The sequence below is a fragment of the Hippoglossus stenolepis genome, chromosome 5 (assembly GCF_022539355.2).
Source record: "Hippoglossus stenolepis isolate QCI-W04-F060 chromosome 5, HSTE1.2, whole genome shotgun sequence".
NCBI lineage: Eukaryota > Metazoa > Chordata > Actinopteri > Pleuronectiformes > Pleuronectidae > Hippoglossus > Hippoglossus stenolepis.
The window spans coordinates 20,590,003-20,603,844 of record NC_061487.1 but is presented as its reverse complement, the minus strand read 5'-3'; the positions used below and the strand labels follow the sequence as shown (position 1 = coordinate 20,603,844).

At 41.6% G+C, this 13,842-nt stretch overlaps 1 protein-coding gene across 1 annotated transcript in view; it reads right to left on the bottom strand.

The window, feature by feature from the left end:
• Nucleotides 1-13,842, bottom strand: part of ldlrad3 (low density lipoprotein receptor class A domain containing 3) — a 76,185-nt gene that overhangs the window by 32,072 nt on the left and 30,271 nt on the right. Inside the window, exons 3-4 of the mRNA XM_035156906.2 lie at nt 4,539-4,664; nt 2,827-2,961 (exon numbers count right to left, since the gene is read on the bottom strand). Of these exons, the coding sequence (XP_035012797.1) occupies nt 2,827-2,961; nt 4,539-4,664 (261 nt within the window). The remainder of the gene's footprint in view (nt 1-2,826; nt 2,962-4,538; nt 4,665-13,842) is intronic.

Genomic DNA, 13,842 nt, shown 5'->3' with positions numbered 1-13,842 from the left:
ATCAGAATAGTAGAATCCTTTGATGATTATATAAACTGCATAGTTTGTCAGTTGTGTCTCATCATAAAAACTTTTTTGCAGCCGAGCAACATCAACTGGATAAATGGTGTTGAAACCTTTCACAGGGATCTGTTTTCCATATTTTCAAGTGTACACTGTGACTCCCCTGTTTATCAGATACGTTCTGCCTCTTGAGTTTCGATCAAGTTTCTGCTGACTTAGCCTATCTTACTACTGGTAATAACATTACTGTCTCTTGGGCTATAGATGCTGACGGGTTATTGTCGGCTTTTTTTCTCTCTGTACTCCAAACTTAGCCTGTTCTGACAGACTTTTTTTTTTTATCTTAAAGACTAAATCAATATTAGAGCAGCACTTCCGCGCAAGAAAAAAAAAACAGTAACAGCAGTCCACATTTCGTTGCCTTGGGGTTTTTTGCACATCAGGGTTGGACTGCTGGCAGATATCAAGTTGCCGTACCAGTGAAAGTGCAGCTGAAGTGATGACAGAAGCTGTCTCTTGTGCCACAGTGGCAGGAGCTGCCTGTGAGAAGTGGAGCTGCCAGTGGAATTATCATGGCATTCCAGATGTAAGTGGTACCAGCGAATAAAACATTTTTTTCCCGATTTTATAACAGAAGATATCACACTCACTGTCAGGGATCATCCTACTGCTGCTTGAGTTACAATACAAACCCACAATGTCATCAACAGCATTGTACTTCAAACCATTATGCTCCTGATGCCACGGGCTGTGTCCAAAATCACCCACTCATTCACTATCCTCTACTCGGTAGAGCAGAATATTGTGAGCTTATCTGCAAACTAAAAAAAAAAACTTTTCGCACAGTTCTCGGCACATTTTCTCTACACTGGTAATTACGTCAATGTCACAGGATTATGTAGTACAGCAACAACGATGGTAAAAGCACTTTAAATGACCCTGTTTAAATGTAGAAATAAATGTTTCCCACTGTTTGTCCTGCTCTACTCTTATTACATATTCTACCGCCTATACCAAAGGATTTGTCACGTGACTCTTCAAACCAGTCGGTGAAAATGTCAGCAAATATTACTTGTCTGTCTTTATCCGCATGATAATTCAGATCTTTTTGATGAGAACAAGGAGGAGTAGAATTGCCAGAGAGAGAGAGAACGCTGAGACGTGCTGCTCTTGTTAAACTAGCAAGACATTGTCAAATTGTAAGTGAAAGGATGAAGATGATGACAAGGATCAAGAGTTTTTTTTCGATATACATATGTACACAGGTCTCTCTGAAAGTTCAACAGACATTGGAGGGACAGCTCTTCTGATTTAGCAGAATTAAATGACAGCAGCCTGTGTCTCCATCAGCGTTACGATTAATCTGCAGTGGCTTTGCTGTGTCTTTATGAAAAACACACTGTAAAATGCACTTCCTAAGTGATGCCTCCACATATATCAGATGATGAGACACAGTGAGAAAAAGCATCTCTCAACTCCCTCTATCGTCATTTTATCCAAATAGAAAAGATAAAATACTGTTATCTACAAGCCAGCACCTGTTCTGAAATCTGCTCTAAAGTTCACTGCCAATATTTCCCACAGACACGTTCCTGATCAAGTGAAAGAAAAAATGACAGTGGTTACGTCTCAGTCTGATTTTGAAATTGTTCACATTTCTGTTAGATTACGAATCAACGGAATTAATTGAATGAAGATAGAGATGTCTATTTCGAGACCTTTACTTTTTACTGTGGGAGAAAACGTATCTAACTCAGTCTGTATAATTGGTCTCTGCAGCTGCGTCTGCCAAACCCAACCACAGCATGTTGAGGCTTCTCCAGTTTCACGTGCAGTGTTTTTTCCCAATAATTGGCTCCAAAAATTCCCCAAAAGATAATTATCTACATGACCAGTCTTGGTACAGTGTAATAACAGTCCACGAGAAAGGGACGACTAATTACTTTCTACACATCGAGTGATGGCCAATTTGGATAGCCATTACTTTTATTTAAATGATTTATTCTTCATGAAATAAAAGCATTGTGGGTAGTTATTGTATCTTTTTGTTTCTCTATTATACTTGCACTTTAAAAAAAAAAAATCATTTTATAGATACTGAATACAAATGGTGTCTCAATCTGGACTTTGTAGACAGCCTCTAACTCACATCTCTGAAACCCATTCTGTGCATAAGTTGTCTACGACTCGAAAATGAATGTATACACACTTTTTGGTGTATAGGAGTGGTTATCAAAATGGGGAGGTAGGCCCCCCCATGGGGAGCATAGAGCTACTGCATGGGGGGGATGTGGATGACAAGGGAAAAAGTGAAATGAATTTGAATGAATATGATATATGTAAAGAAAGCATTTGCTGATATTATCGTGTTGACCTTAATTTCATGAAAATGTAACATGGATCCTTTATAGTCATGACTTCATTGTGTCTTTGTTAATAATTGATAAAGTCCATGTGGTGGGTGTGAACTTTTTGGGCTTCTGATCGGAGACCAGGGTCTTGTACTGTTTTTGCACAAACTCTATCGTTTACTGCAGTTTAATGGTTTTTTGTAGTATTTGATCACCTTTTGCCCTTTTTTACATAAATATTTTTGTATAAGTGTGTCAGTCAAACTAAAATAGTTTACTATGAGAGTTAAAGGACAATCAGAGGGATGAAGACAGTCTCTGACCTGCTACAATTCACTGACCTATGTCGTAAAGTCAGCCTCAGCCTCAGCGTGTCCCAGTGTCTGATTTCCAGGGCCTGGGTAGATGTTCCGCTTCCAGTAATAAAAAATAAATCGAATCTGGAAACCTTGTGTTTGATTTAGTAACGTACCTGCTGTGGTCAGGCAGAGCTCCTCGTCACTGTTGTCCTGGCAGTTGTCCTGGCCGTTACACAAGAAGCTGCGGTCAAGACAGCGGCCGTTCCGACACTTGAAGCGAGACTCTGAGCACACCAGTGGGTTGCCTGCTGTGGTTAAGTCAGAGCACAGGTCAAAGCTCAAGTGTTAGTTCATACAAGGTTACAGAAAATGGTTTTCAGTTTAAAGTTATGTGAGAAACAGGAGCACCCGTCTAACTTTGCCTCGAAGCAACAAACTTCAGAGCATCAACATTCATTCTAAGCACATTCCATTAGCATTCTGTTGTGGTGGTGTGTGCATTTTGTTAGAAGTCGATTCTGGAAACCTGTTGATCGTATCCCATCTATAACACGTTGATATGATTACATTTGAAAGAAAACATGTTCGCAGGGATTCGAGAGATAAAAAATTAAAAACTAAAAAGAATTTGATCTGAGGAGTCTGATAAAAAACAAGAAAACTAAACATTCAAAATCCTGTCTCGACCTACCACTTCTTTTTTTCCGGCACTTTCGCATGTGTCTTTGTTCTGGTTTCTGTCAAATGAGACAGAATTATCTTGTGGGAAGATCCAGACAATTACACAGTTGTGACGCATCATCTGCTGGGAGTGTGGAGCAAAGCCCCATTTAAATGGCTAGATTAGATTTGTGAGTGTATGGCCCCTGCAGGCTAGGAACACTGCCTCTGACAATGGTGAGTGATTGGCTTGATGCACTTTCCCCACTGGGGAAAGCAGCAATGGGGTCAAGTGAGGACAACGTATATCCCTGATAGCACAGACCACAGCTCCAACTCCAGAGTAAAACATGACTCTCTCTCATTCATTTTCCTCTGCGAGATGAAAGACAAAGCAAACCAGCTCCAGCTTAGCTTTGTTTTCTGAGCCTTTTCATTTATTTGTTCACAAACTGACACAAGGAAAAATTGAGAGAGTAAAAGAAGAAGAGAGGAGTGGAGACAAAGAAATGAGTAACAGCTGTAGATGTGTAGCAATTGTTTTCTGCAGTTTTTGCTGCTAATTATTTAAAGGATTTCATTCACTTAGTGATGATTTTTCCTCATTATTGTGCACTGATGCAACAAGAAATAATTTGTACTTTTTGTAGTTAATTGATGAAGCCAATATTTATCTTAAAGGAGCACTCCAGCAAGATCGTATTTCTTTAACAATTACATTGGGTGACTTGAAAGAGACAGATTAATAAAACATATGTCAAAATTGACAAATCAGAGGCCAAACTATGCTCTTTTATTTGTGTTAAGCTAATAGACAGTTTGCCCCCTGGTGGCAGTGTGAGGAAGTGGAGATGTGTCTTCCATCTTTATATACATTCTATGGTTTTGCTCTAAAAGCACTTAATCCTACATTTCCCACCTAATCTTTACCTTCAAGTTATCTCCACACCCCTTATTTGTAACTCTGTCTTTATGTTGTGTTTATTTGGTTTTAATGTGTTTTAGTTACGGTCTGACATGATGAGTAAAGGGACCATAATGTGTTAAATTGCTGGATTGCGTCTTTATGAGGAAGTACACATAAATACTCTACCATCCACTGACTATATGATGAGTAGCTGCAGTAATAACTGTTATGACCGGAGGACAGTACATCACTGACTCACGGTGACCACAGCACGAGACAGATTGCTTTTATTGGATTGGGTTGCTGTGTGAGACTCACTGCAGTTCTCCTCGTCACTCCCGTCAGGACAGTCGCTGAAGCCGTTACAGCGGAAGCGGCCAATGATGCAGTGGGCGCCATTAGCGCAGGCGAAAAACGTCGGAGCGCACTTCGACTTGACCTTAGCTGCGAACAGATGGGAGGAGAGGGGGAGGAGGAGGAGGAGAAGACAAATGGATTATTGTCTGTGCGTGATGGGAGGAGGACACCGCTAATTTCCAAACTCTACATCATGTTTAATGAGAGAATTAGCCTTTGCTATAATGCACAAGAGGAGAGAGGAACCCACCAATACGGCCGGCTGAGCTTTATTATTTTTTTATGGCAACATAACACGACTGTATGTTCTAAAATTAAAACTGTGAACCATTCAACTAGGGTTCAAACTGCTTAACAGCTGCTGTGTAGCAGAGACCAGTTAATTATTCAGCTCATTTTGTTCTGTAATGCTTATCTTCAAGTTCTCTTAAGTATGACAAGTACGGGGTGAGATCGCCAGCACAAAGTACTGATAGGCCACGAAAACAACTGAATTGCAAAGACAAAGAGAGCAAATTGTGTGGGTGAGTGCTCGTATGGATTCTGCCATTGATCAGCCTAAGCAGGCTACGGGTCTTATCTCCCAGGACGGGCCCTGGCCTGAGTGACGATGCTGCAGAACATCAATGTCTGGCGTCCTCCGCTTAGCCCTAACCCCTGGCTTTAACTCAAACACATTGATCTTCCCCGGCAGAAGGAGAAAAACAAGATCCCAGGTAGATGCAAGCAAAGACATCACAAAAAAAAAGAACTCGCTTTATCTTAATATCTTCTTTGAAGTTGTCAATGTGACGTCAAGAAGAAAAGAACTGGAGGCCTGGCAACTGTATTTACAGTCGGAGGTAATGAGATACATCTGTGTGAAATACAGAATTAAGTCTCAGACTTCTGTTTCACTACTTTGGACTTGGTTAAACTACTCACGCATTATTCCACTTCTCGTAATTTACATTATAATACAAAAGATCAAACTTGTAAATGTGGCTTTGTGGGAGAGCTACTGCTGTTGTCGGAGTCCTTACTGGAGACAGACAAAGGAAAAGCTACTAACAACAGCTTAGACATTCTTATGAAAGAAGTTAAATAAGACTAAAAGTTAATTCCAGTGAGGGAATATCATTATAAACTCTGTATCAGATGAACAACAATAGGTTGAAAAGAAGAACAACCCACACATGTATACACACACACACACAAAGAGAGGGAAGGGTTTGTTGAGGGGGTGTTTGGGCATCTAGAAGTGAGCCACCAAACAGTCATTTTTTTTTGTTTTTTTGTCTATGCTGAATACAAAGGGTGGAATTGGCCTCCTCGTAGGTTGGCATTGTGCCGTCTCAAATGCCAGGGGCGCACATTTTTCCCTCTACAATATATTGTGGTTGGCTGATTTATGAGCTCTTTCAAGCTGCGGTGATTATGTGTAGCGAGGGGGGAGGGCTAGGCATAAAAACCACGAGGGTTTGCAGCGCCTGTCTCCAGGATGAAATGCAATCCGCTGAACGTGGGAGGGAGCTGGGATGATGCCCGATCTCTGTGTCTTCAGTCTGGGAAGCTTTTGTTTACCTGGACAGCAGAGGCCCGAACCACCCAAAGCTCATTTTGCACGGTATATCACAATCATTAAATCCAACGGAGAAAAAACTAAAACAAAAGCAGATGTGGCTTCGAGCTACAGCGACACATAAAAGAAAAGATACAAAAACATACTACTGTTGAGGGGATACTTACATTGAATTTCATCTGGTCAAAAACAAAGGCAACGTCATTCTCTATTGTGTATTTTTATTTATTTTTCATGTCTTGAATTTTTTTGTTCTATTTCTAGATTCTTTTGTTATGAGACTATCAAGGGAATTAATGGAAACATGTTCATGTAAACATCTTACAACATATGCAAAGCAGCACAAAGCAAAGGGTCTGTTAGTTTCAGACCAACGCAGATTGTATTTTATGTTACTCCTTAAATGTGGTGTCGTCAAGTTCATTGTTTGCTTTATTGTCTATCTTGAGGTAGTGAAAAGTGACCAACAAAGACCTAGTCAACATTGGACTGTTGTTTGAAGGGTGCATTGTCAAGACAGAAATATTCTTCTTACATAAGCTACTGTCAGACCTGCACTGACCCCTGCATATTCTCTGAATATATTTTGAGGGGGCTGTATGTGAGAAACGCAAAAGTCAGTTGCTCTGAACAATTTTCCTGCCATCCCCCTCGTAATATGTCCGACAAATGTCCAGGTGAGCGCAAGATAATGACCGTCAATGACATTTCTAACTACAAGAATTAAAATATCTCAGGATGAAAAAGAGTTCCCATAAACGTAGACGACACCAACAAGTTGAAAAGACAATGGGATTCTTGAGCTTTTGGTGATGTGGGTTTGACACATCATGTGCTGCGTCCTGTATGCTCTACGCAGACGCCACCCCTCGCCTGAACGCTCCAGAGACTTTCCTGTCGCGAACGTCTGACCTGAACAATCTCCTGCTGCGTTGTTCGTTTACATATGTGAAAGACAAAATGGCTAGTGGCAGGTGCACAAGTGTAGATTGTTACAAACACAGATGATCTGCTTGCGTGCAAAATGAAACTAGTGTCTCTGCAGGGAGGAATTCTTTCTTCCACCATTATACTGCTGCTTGCTACACACACATGTCTTTTAAACATGACAGGAGATGCACACTGATTGGTTTATTAATGGTTACACCCAAAACACACCCATTATTAATCAAGAGATTACGCACCTTATGCATCAACCTGTATTTTACCTCGGTTAAACTTGGAAACGTGGATTTGAATGCGCCCTAACTGCACCAGCACCACGAGATGAGATTGTTAAAATAGAGGCAATAAAGTTTCTTATTGGAAATATACAACTTTCTCTTCTGTGCAGACATGGACTGATTCATTTATTTGCTTGGCAGACTTGGCAAGAAAGACAGCTCTGTTATTGCTCTGACATTCCTCATTCACTGCCTCCCTCCTCCGAATCCTCATTACCACTTCTACCGCTGGCAGAATTCATTTGACCCTGTGTTTGTTTTCCAAATTAGCTCAAAAGTCACATGAAGGGCAGGCTCATGAAGGGAACTTCGTGGGTGGGAGAGAAAGATGGAGCTAATGTGCTTAGCTTTGTTTTGGGGATGCGTGGCCCTTTATAGCCTGTGCTGAGCAGTTTTCGGAGCAAGACAAAAATTAATTAGAGGGAGCAAGCTGAGGGTGGAAGAGAAGGTGAAAACACAGGCTTTGTATGTTGATAATTCTGTTCATTCCATGTCCAGGACTTTCAATTTGAAATATCAATTCCAGCACCTCTGCCTTATTCTTCAAACAATTACCAAGAATTTCATCCTATTTTCTTTCCCCTCTGTCGTGACTCTGTTGAGCTGCTTTAGTTTCTTGCCAAATTTTATTCCTCATCTCTAAGCCTTTGTAGAAGTTGTTTACGTAAAGCAGGCAGGGTGCTGGATGGCTTCCAAACTTAGTTCCAGTGTTCACTGAGCAGCACAAATGAAAACGAATGACTTTTGCAGTGGAGCTGATTCCTTCAGGTGAGACTATCACGAGCAGAAAAACCTGGCTGGATCACACGGAAATGCGCAGCTGGAGGACACACAACCAAGAGAACAAAACCAGAAAAACTCTTTGTTACTGTCTCCTACACATTCACAGACACTGCATCAGAATTCTGCCATGAGAACATCTATAATTGAGAACAGTACACGGTTTTCCAGCATCCATTTGAAATACTTTCCATTATTTTCACTACTAGTTTGGGGTAAAGTGTAACATGAAGCAACTCCTGTCTCTTCTGCCCTGTCATTATCTCCCTAGTGGCTTCGGCACTCATGTCACCCTGCATCCCGACAGCAAAGCTCCTGTTGCAGATTGCATGCTTTGCTCTTCCCCAGTTTGCACCTCGGTGCCCTTCTACTTGCTTCTACCCCTTTTTCTCCCTCTCCTTCGGTTCCCCAGAGAGCAGCATAACTTGTTCGGCACAGGTAGTCCGGGTCGTGATGGCCATGCATGATTGGCAGAGTGAGGAGAGGAGAAGGACTGGAGGAAGAGACCATCAAGAAAGAAAACAGTGGCGAGGGAGCAGGGAGAGAACAGCGGCGGAGAAAGAGCAGAGACAGCTGACGACTTCAAAGGTTTCTCTGACCTTGCTGGGCATTTCAGAGAGGGAGGAAATCAATAGGTAATGGAGTCAAGGAATAAGCAAGAGGGGCAGGGGTAGATTCAGTCTAGAGGGCATCGGGGATCAAAATAATCATTCCACACATTTCACTGTCTAAGTCCTGCACTGCAGTTGTACATTTACAGCAACCGTCTGTGAGCAGAAAGAGGCATTGCAAAGTTATAGAGCTGCATAGCGTTACCTCAAGGGGCCAAACATTCACACGCCACCGGCATTCTGCACAGCCATCAACCTTCATACTAGCTGAGGAAGCAAATGTGGCCGTGCGGCAGGCGCATGTGCAAAATATCAGTTATATTTTAATGACTTTCAATAAAAGGGGGAGGGAAGGAAAGAGTATGGGAGAAAAAGCAGCGAGTGATCTGTCAAATAATGACCCGGCTGCAATATTCATCACAGAGAGTAACTTACAGCAGAAATTGCCTTGTTTGATCTGGTAGTGCCCAACGTTGTATTGTATTGTTAAAATGATGAGACAGCATGTCTTATTCTTTTGAAGACTCTGAATGAATCGCTTTGTCTAATTTGTGACTATTGATGGAGAAGTGTGTCTGAGAAAAGAAGACGGCAAGAGACAGAATCAGAGCAAGAGACTGTATGTAAGATCCTAGTCAGTATTTGATCCATGTCTCTTGGTATTAATTACACCCGCTCATTGATCAGTCGACCATTAAGCACATGCAATGCCCCAGACTAAGTCCCATTAAACCATCCCCTGCTTCCCTCACTGCTCTTCTTACTGTTCCAGTGTCTCTCTGTTTTCTCTCTATTGGTTTCTCTTTTCTTTTTGCTGTCTGAGCAGGGGTTAAAAAAACACACACAAACTGAGACATGGTCCATGGTTGGAGAGGGCATACCTCCACCAAGGCTAACGGTCCTATCCTGCCATCTCAAAGAAAGTGCAAAGACATTCCTGGATGTGCCTGGTTATCTGGAAAACCGAATTGCTTCTTCCTTGGGTCGCACCCCACCCTTCCACAAAGTTTCATGGAAATCAGTTGTGTTTTTTTGCGTAATCCTGCAAACTATCAAACAAACACAGATGATAACATAACAGATCTGCGAGCGGTACGTGGCTCTTTGTGTTTGCGTCAGTGCATTGGTCATTGCTCTTATCGTGCACACTCTCCTAATCTCAGCAACCACTTGCCTCCCTCAGCCGTGGTTGGTCTGGTGAAGAACGGGTAGTGTGTGTGAGCCTTCATATCTAAATCATAATCAATCTGTCTCACAAGTCTTTTAAGCGATTTCCATTTGAGCTGTCAAGCAGAACTCTGCTGCTGATAAGCATTTAGCGGCTCTTCTGAACTCAGTGTCTCATGAGCATTTTGAGGAGGTCAGTACACGCACAAAACCCCCCAAAAAACAAAAGCACCATTGATGTTGCTCCCGGCGTTTGGCTGTGTTATGACTGCAGAAAGCAATAATGCAATAATATTGGAGTAATCCAATAAACTGAATTTATTTTGCACCTAATTGTTATGAAGAGGTAACAGGATCAATAAACACTACATCAGGTAATGAAAACTCTAAATGGCTGTATCTCTCAGTCTGATGAAGTATTAATAGACTTCTAAAATACCGGAATAACATCAGCCCTTGTGCGAGACTCCAACTGTATGTGATTGAGTGAAACAGGCCTGTACAGTGAATTCCACATTATGTATAAATAGATCTGAACTTGCAGCAAAAACCTTAAAGTATAAGGACAGTTTACTTCATTTTACTGGTATGTATGTGACAGGTGAGCAGTTCAAACTATGTTTTCTTTGACATATTATCTTGTTTAAATCTAGACTTCTCCAATGTGCAGTATTGTCTATTACACAGTAAAGCCCTTTTCAGGCATTTTACGGAGCTTGTCCTCCTCATATGAAGAACGCAGCAGAACATTGTCTGGATGAGATGCATTCAAAACGAAAAGAAAAAGGTCAGAACATTCAGGCGAGGGGTGGTGCCTGGGAAGCGCATGGAGGAGACAGAACACAAATCACCCCTTCTTGCCAAAAGCTCTCGAATATTGTCGTCTTTCCGAGTTGACATCTTTGTCGGCATCGTCTACATCTATGACTCTCCTTTTTCATCCTGAAATATTTTGCACAAGTCAAATGTTAGAAACGTCATCAACACTCCCACTCGCTCGCTTTATTCTCCCATGGGCTCACTCTGACATTTTTCTGAACTCTTTCCTAGGGGGCCGCTTTGAAAAGTTCCAGAAATTATCCAGAGCAACTGACTTGATATTTGCATTCTCACAGATTGGAAAATATCAGTGCAGGTCTGTAAGCAAAACTAGTTGACATTACCCACAAAGATATCCTGGACATGCAGACAAAAATAATGCTGAAGAAGTAAAACCTCAGAGAGTATTCAAGTGAGAAATGCTGCATTTTACAACTTGTGAAATCAGCATCTCTTGAATAGTATTAGTTTTAACACCCAGAGGACCGAAACCAAGGAATACTTCGCAAGAAAAAGAGACTTGTTAGAGAGAAATAAAGAATAAATAAATACGTTTTTATATTAGAAGGATGTTTTGAAATTCGCCCATACTCATGAAAACATGTTCTGCAGTACAAAATGGACAGTTTGCCTTGCTTCATGCTGACGTGAGAGCAACTTGATTTTGAGCATTGCATGAGGAGACGAGCAGCCTCTTTGTGTAGTTAATGTATTCTGATTGTTTGTTTCGTTAGGAGCCACTAACCATGCTGAGAGGCCCTTCCAATTAAAAGTTAAAGCTTAACTTTCTCAGGAGTTTCTAAGTGTATAATTCATAGAGGCCACAGCCTCAGCCTGCAGCACTTCCACTACAGAATAGTCATTTCATTGAAATGTGCCTCTCTTGTTTTTTCTCTGAACAGCATTTCTGCCTCCCTCTTTGATACCTCATGTCTTGCTTTACACATCATGGCCACTCACCCTTTCACCCCTGCTATGTATCTCTGCTCTCTCTCCTGCTCGTGCCCGGCCCAGACAAGGGCAAAGAGGCTAATCCTGGCTCTGAGGCCCAGTAAGCTCAGTCAGCTCTGCTCCTTCTCTCTTCTGTCAGTATGCATTTTGTCTAACAGTCTCCCAGGCTGTCGTTATGGACACCAGAGAGCAGGATGGTACTTTTGACCTTTTTGTGTGGGGAATTAGTCAGCAGCCTGTCTCTGAATCATTGCTTGAAGTCCCCTCAGACCTGGAAACACGTAAACACACACAAGTGCACCCACATAGAGCAGATGGAGATTAAATTTGTGAAATAAATAAATTATACACATAGATTTTCATCTAAACTTTAGTTTAATTCATGTGGAGCAGAGTAGTCCATAAAAGATAGACTTGATAAAAAGGATCTGAAGGAGGTCCTGGCCTCACGCAGCAAGACAGTAATACAATAAGCTGCATCTTTAATGCAATAAGACTCAGGCTGGAGCTGTTGCCTCACTTCTTACCGCCCAGAATGTTATTTAAAAGGCAGCAAAACATATTTACATGACTCAAGCTGACCCTTGTGCCAGAGGGGACCGGAACAAGCAACAAACAAGAGGGGAGCGGTGGAGGTTGGGAGGAAGGGAAAGTCAGTGGCCTGGACTCCCTTCAGATCCTTTTTATCAAGTCCATCTTTTATGGACGACTTTACATCAGTTCTGGATCATGTCAGGAGAATAAAACAGCTGTTCTGGTTTATTTCTGTGGATGTTTCAAGGTGCAACTACGAGGTTGTATCACTTTAAATGTTGCTGCAGCAAAGAATTGTGGGGGAGCATTTCTTCTTTCCTTTCACAAAGGATGGGCCGATGTCTCCTGCTAAAGGAGATGAGTTATGTAGCATTGACACTCCTTTCCTTATCCTTTAGAGAATTCGAACAGCTGTTACGATGGCGGACGCTGAAATACCTCAGGGTCATTTCACTCAGTTTGGAAGGTTCCTGAGCAAAATGGACGATTCAAACGCACCCTCTCTTTTCTAGATGAGGAACAATTTTGAATGTGAAGCAGACGAGGACACATCAACAATAACTAAATGAAGGGCAGAGGCTAACAAAAGTAGACCAGGTTTGCATGAATCATTTATGAAACCACTGGAGGTACAGGAATAAACGCAACTGTAAGAAATGAGAATCTGCCAGGAAGTGCATCACAAGTTCCTGTGTGGGTGGTTCTATCTTCCAACTCAATTTTATACTGGTTTGGACACTTGCACCCCCACATGTGCAGGTGAGTGTGTTGAAGCTTTACAAATTCCATTCAGTTTCAAATGAAAATGTATTTTTTACATGTCCCACCAAGTCATTTGCACATCCAAACTGATTTGTTCTCCTTTGTGTTTGCAAATTTTACTACATGGGTTCAAAAAACAAAATTCTCGTTAATGAGACAGAGGCACATAAAGTGTGACCTTTACTTCGAGCTCTGCAGACGTATTCCTCGTATCAGAGACACATACATCAGCACAGTCTGCTTAACAGGGGATCTCCACTCGCTAACTACAGCTGTCTTCTGGTGCAAACGTGTGTGGTAAAAATAGGCACGGGTCCCACAGCAAAAGATGTACCAGAGAATTTCATGTTCCCACAAACATATCATAAAAAAATAAGAATATTATTGGCTACAAAGCACAAACTGTCCAACAGCGCCTACCAGCAACAGAAAAAAAGTATAGAGAGAGGAGAAAGGAGGGGTTTCTAAAAATATAACACTTTAATTATCTACAGTACAGTCTCATTACTGGCATATTAAAAATTGGCTAATTATTGAAAGAGGTGGAGGCAAACTGTAAAAAAAAATCCACATTGATGGTGAATTAAAACAAATGTTCTGGGAAACCTCCAGACAGCAGCCAGCCGCTCATATTACAGATGGGAGGAAATTGAATATCCTGTGGTGGTCAACACTGCTCTGCCTCCATGGTAATGACTGTGATCACAAAAGAAAGTGGGCAGACGTCATCAGATACCCAGTGTGATTTCATACTAGGTTATATTAAAGTCAGTCTGATAGTCCGTCCATCCTTCCATTATCTATACTGCTTATCTTTTTAGGGTCGCGGGGGGAGATGGAGAGAATCCCAGCTGACA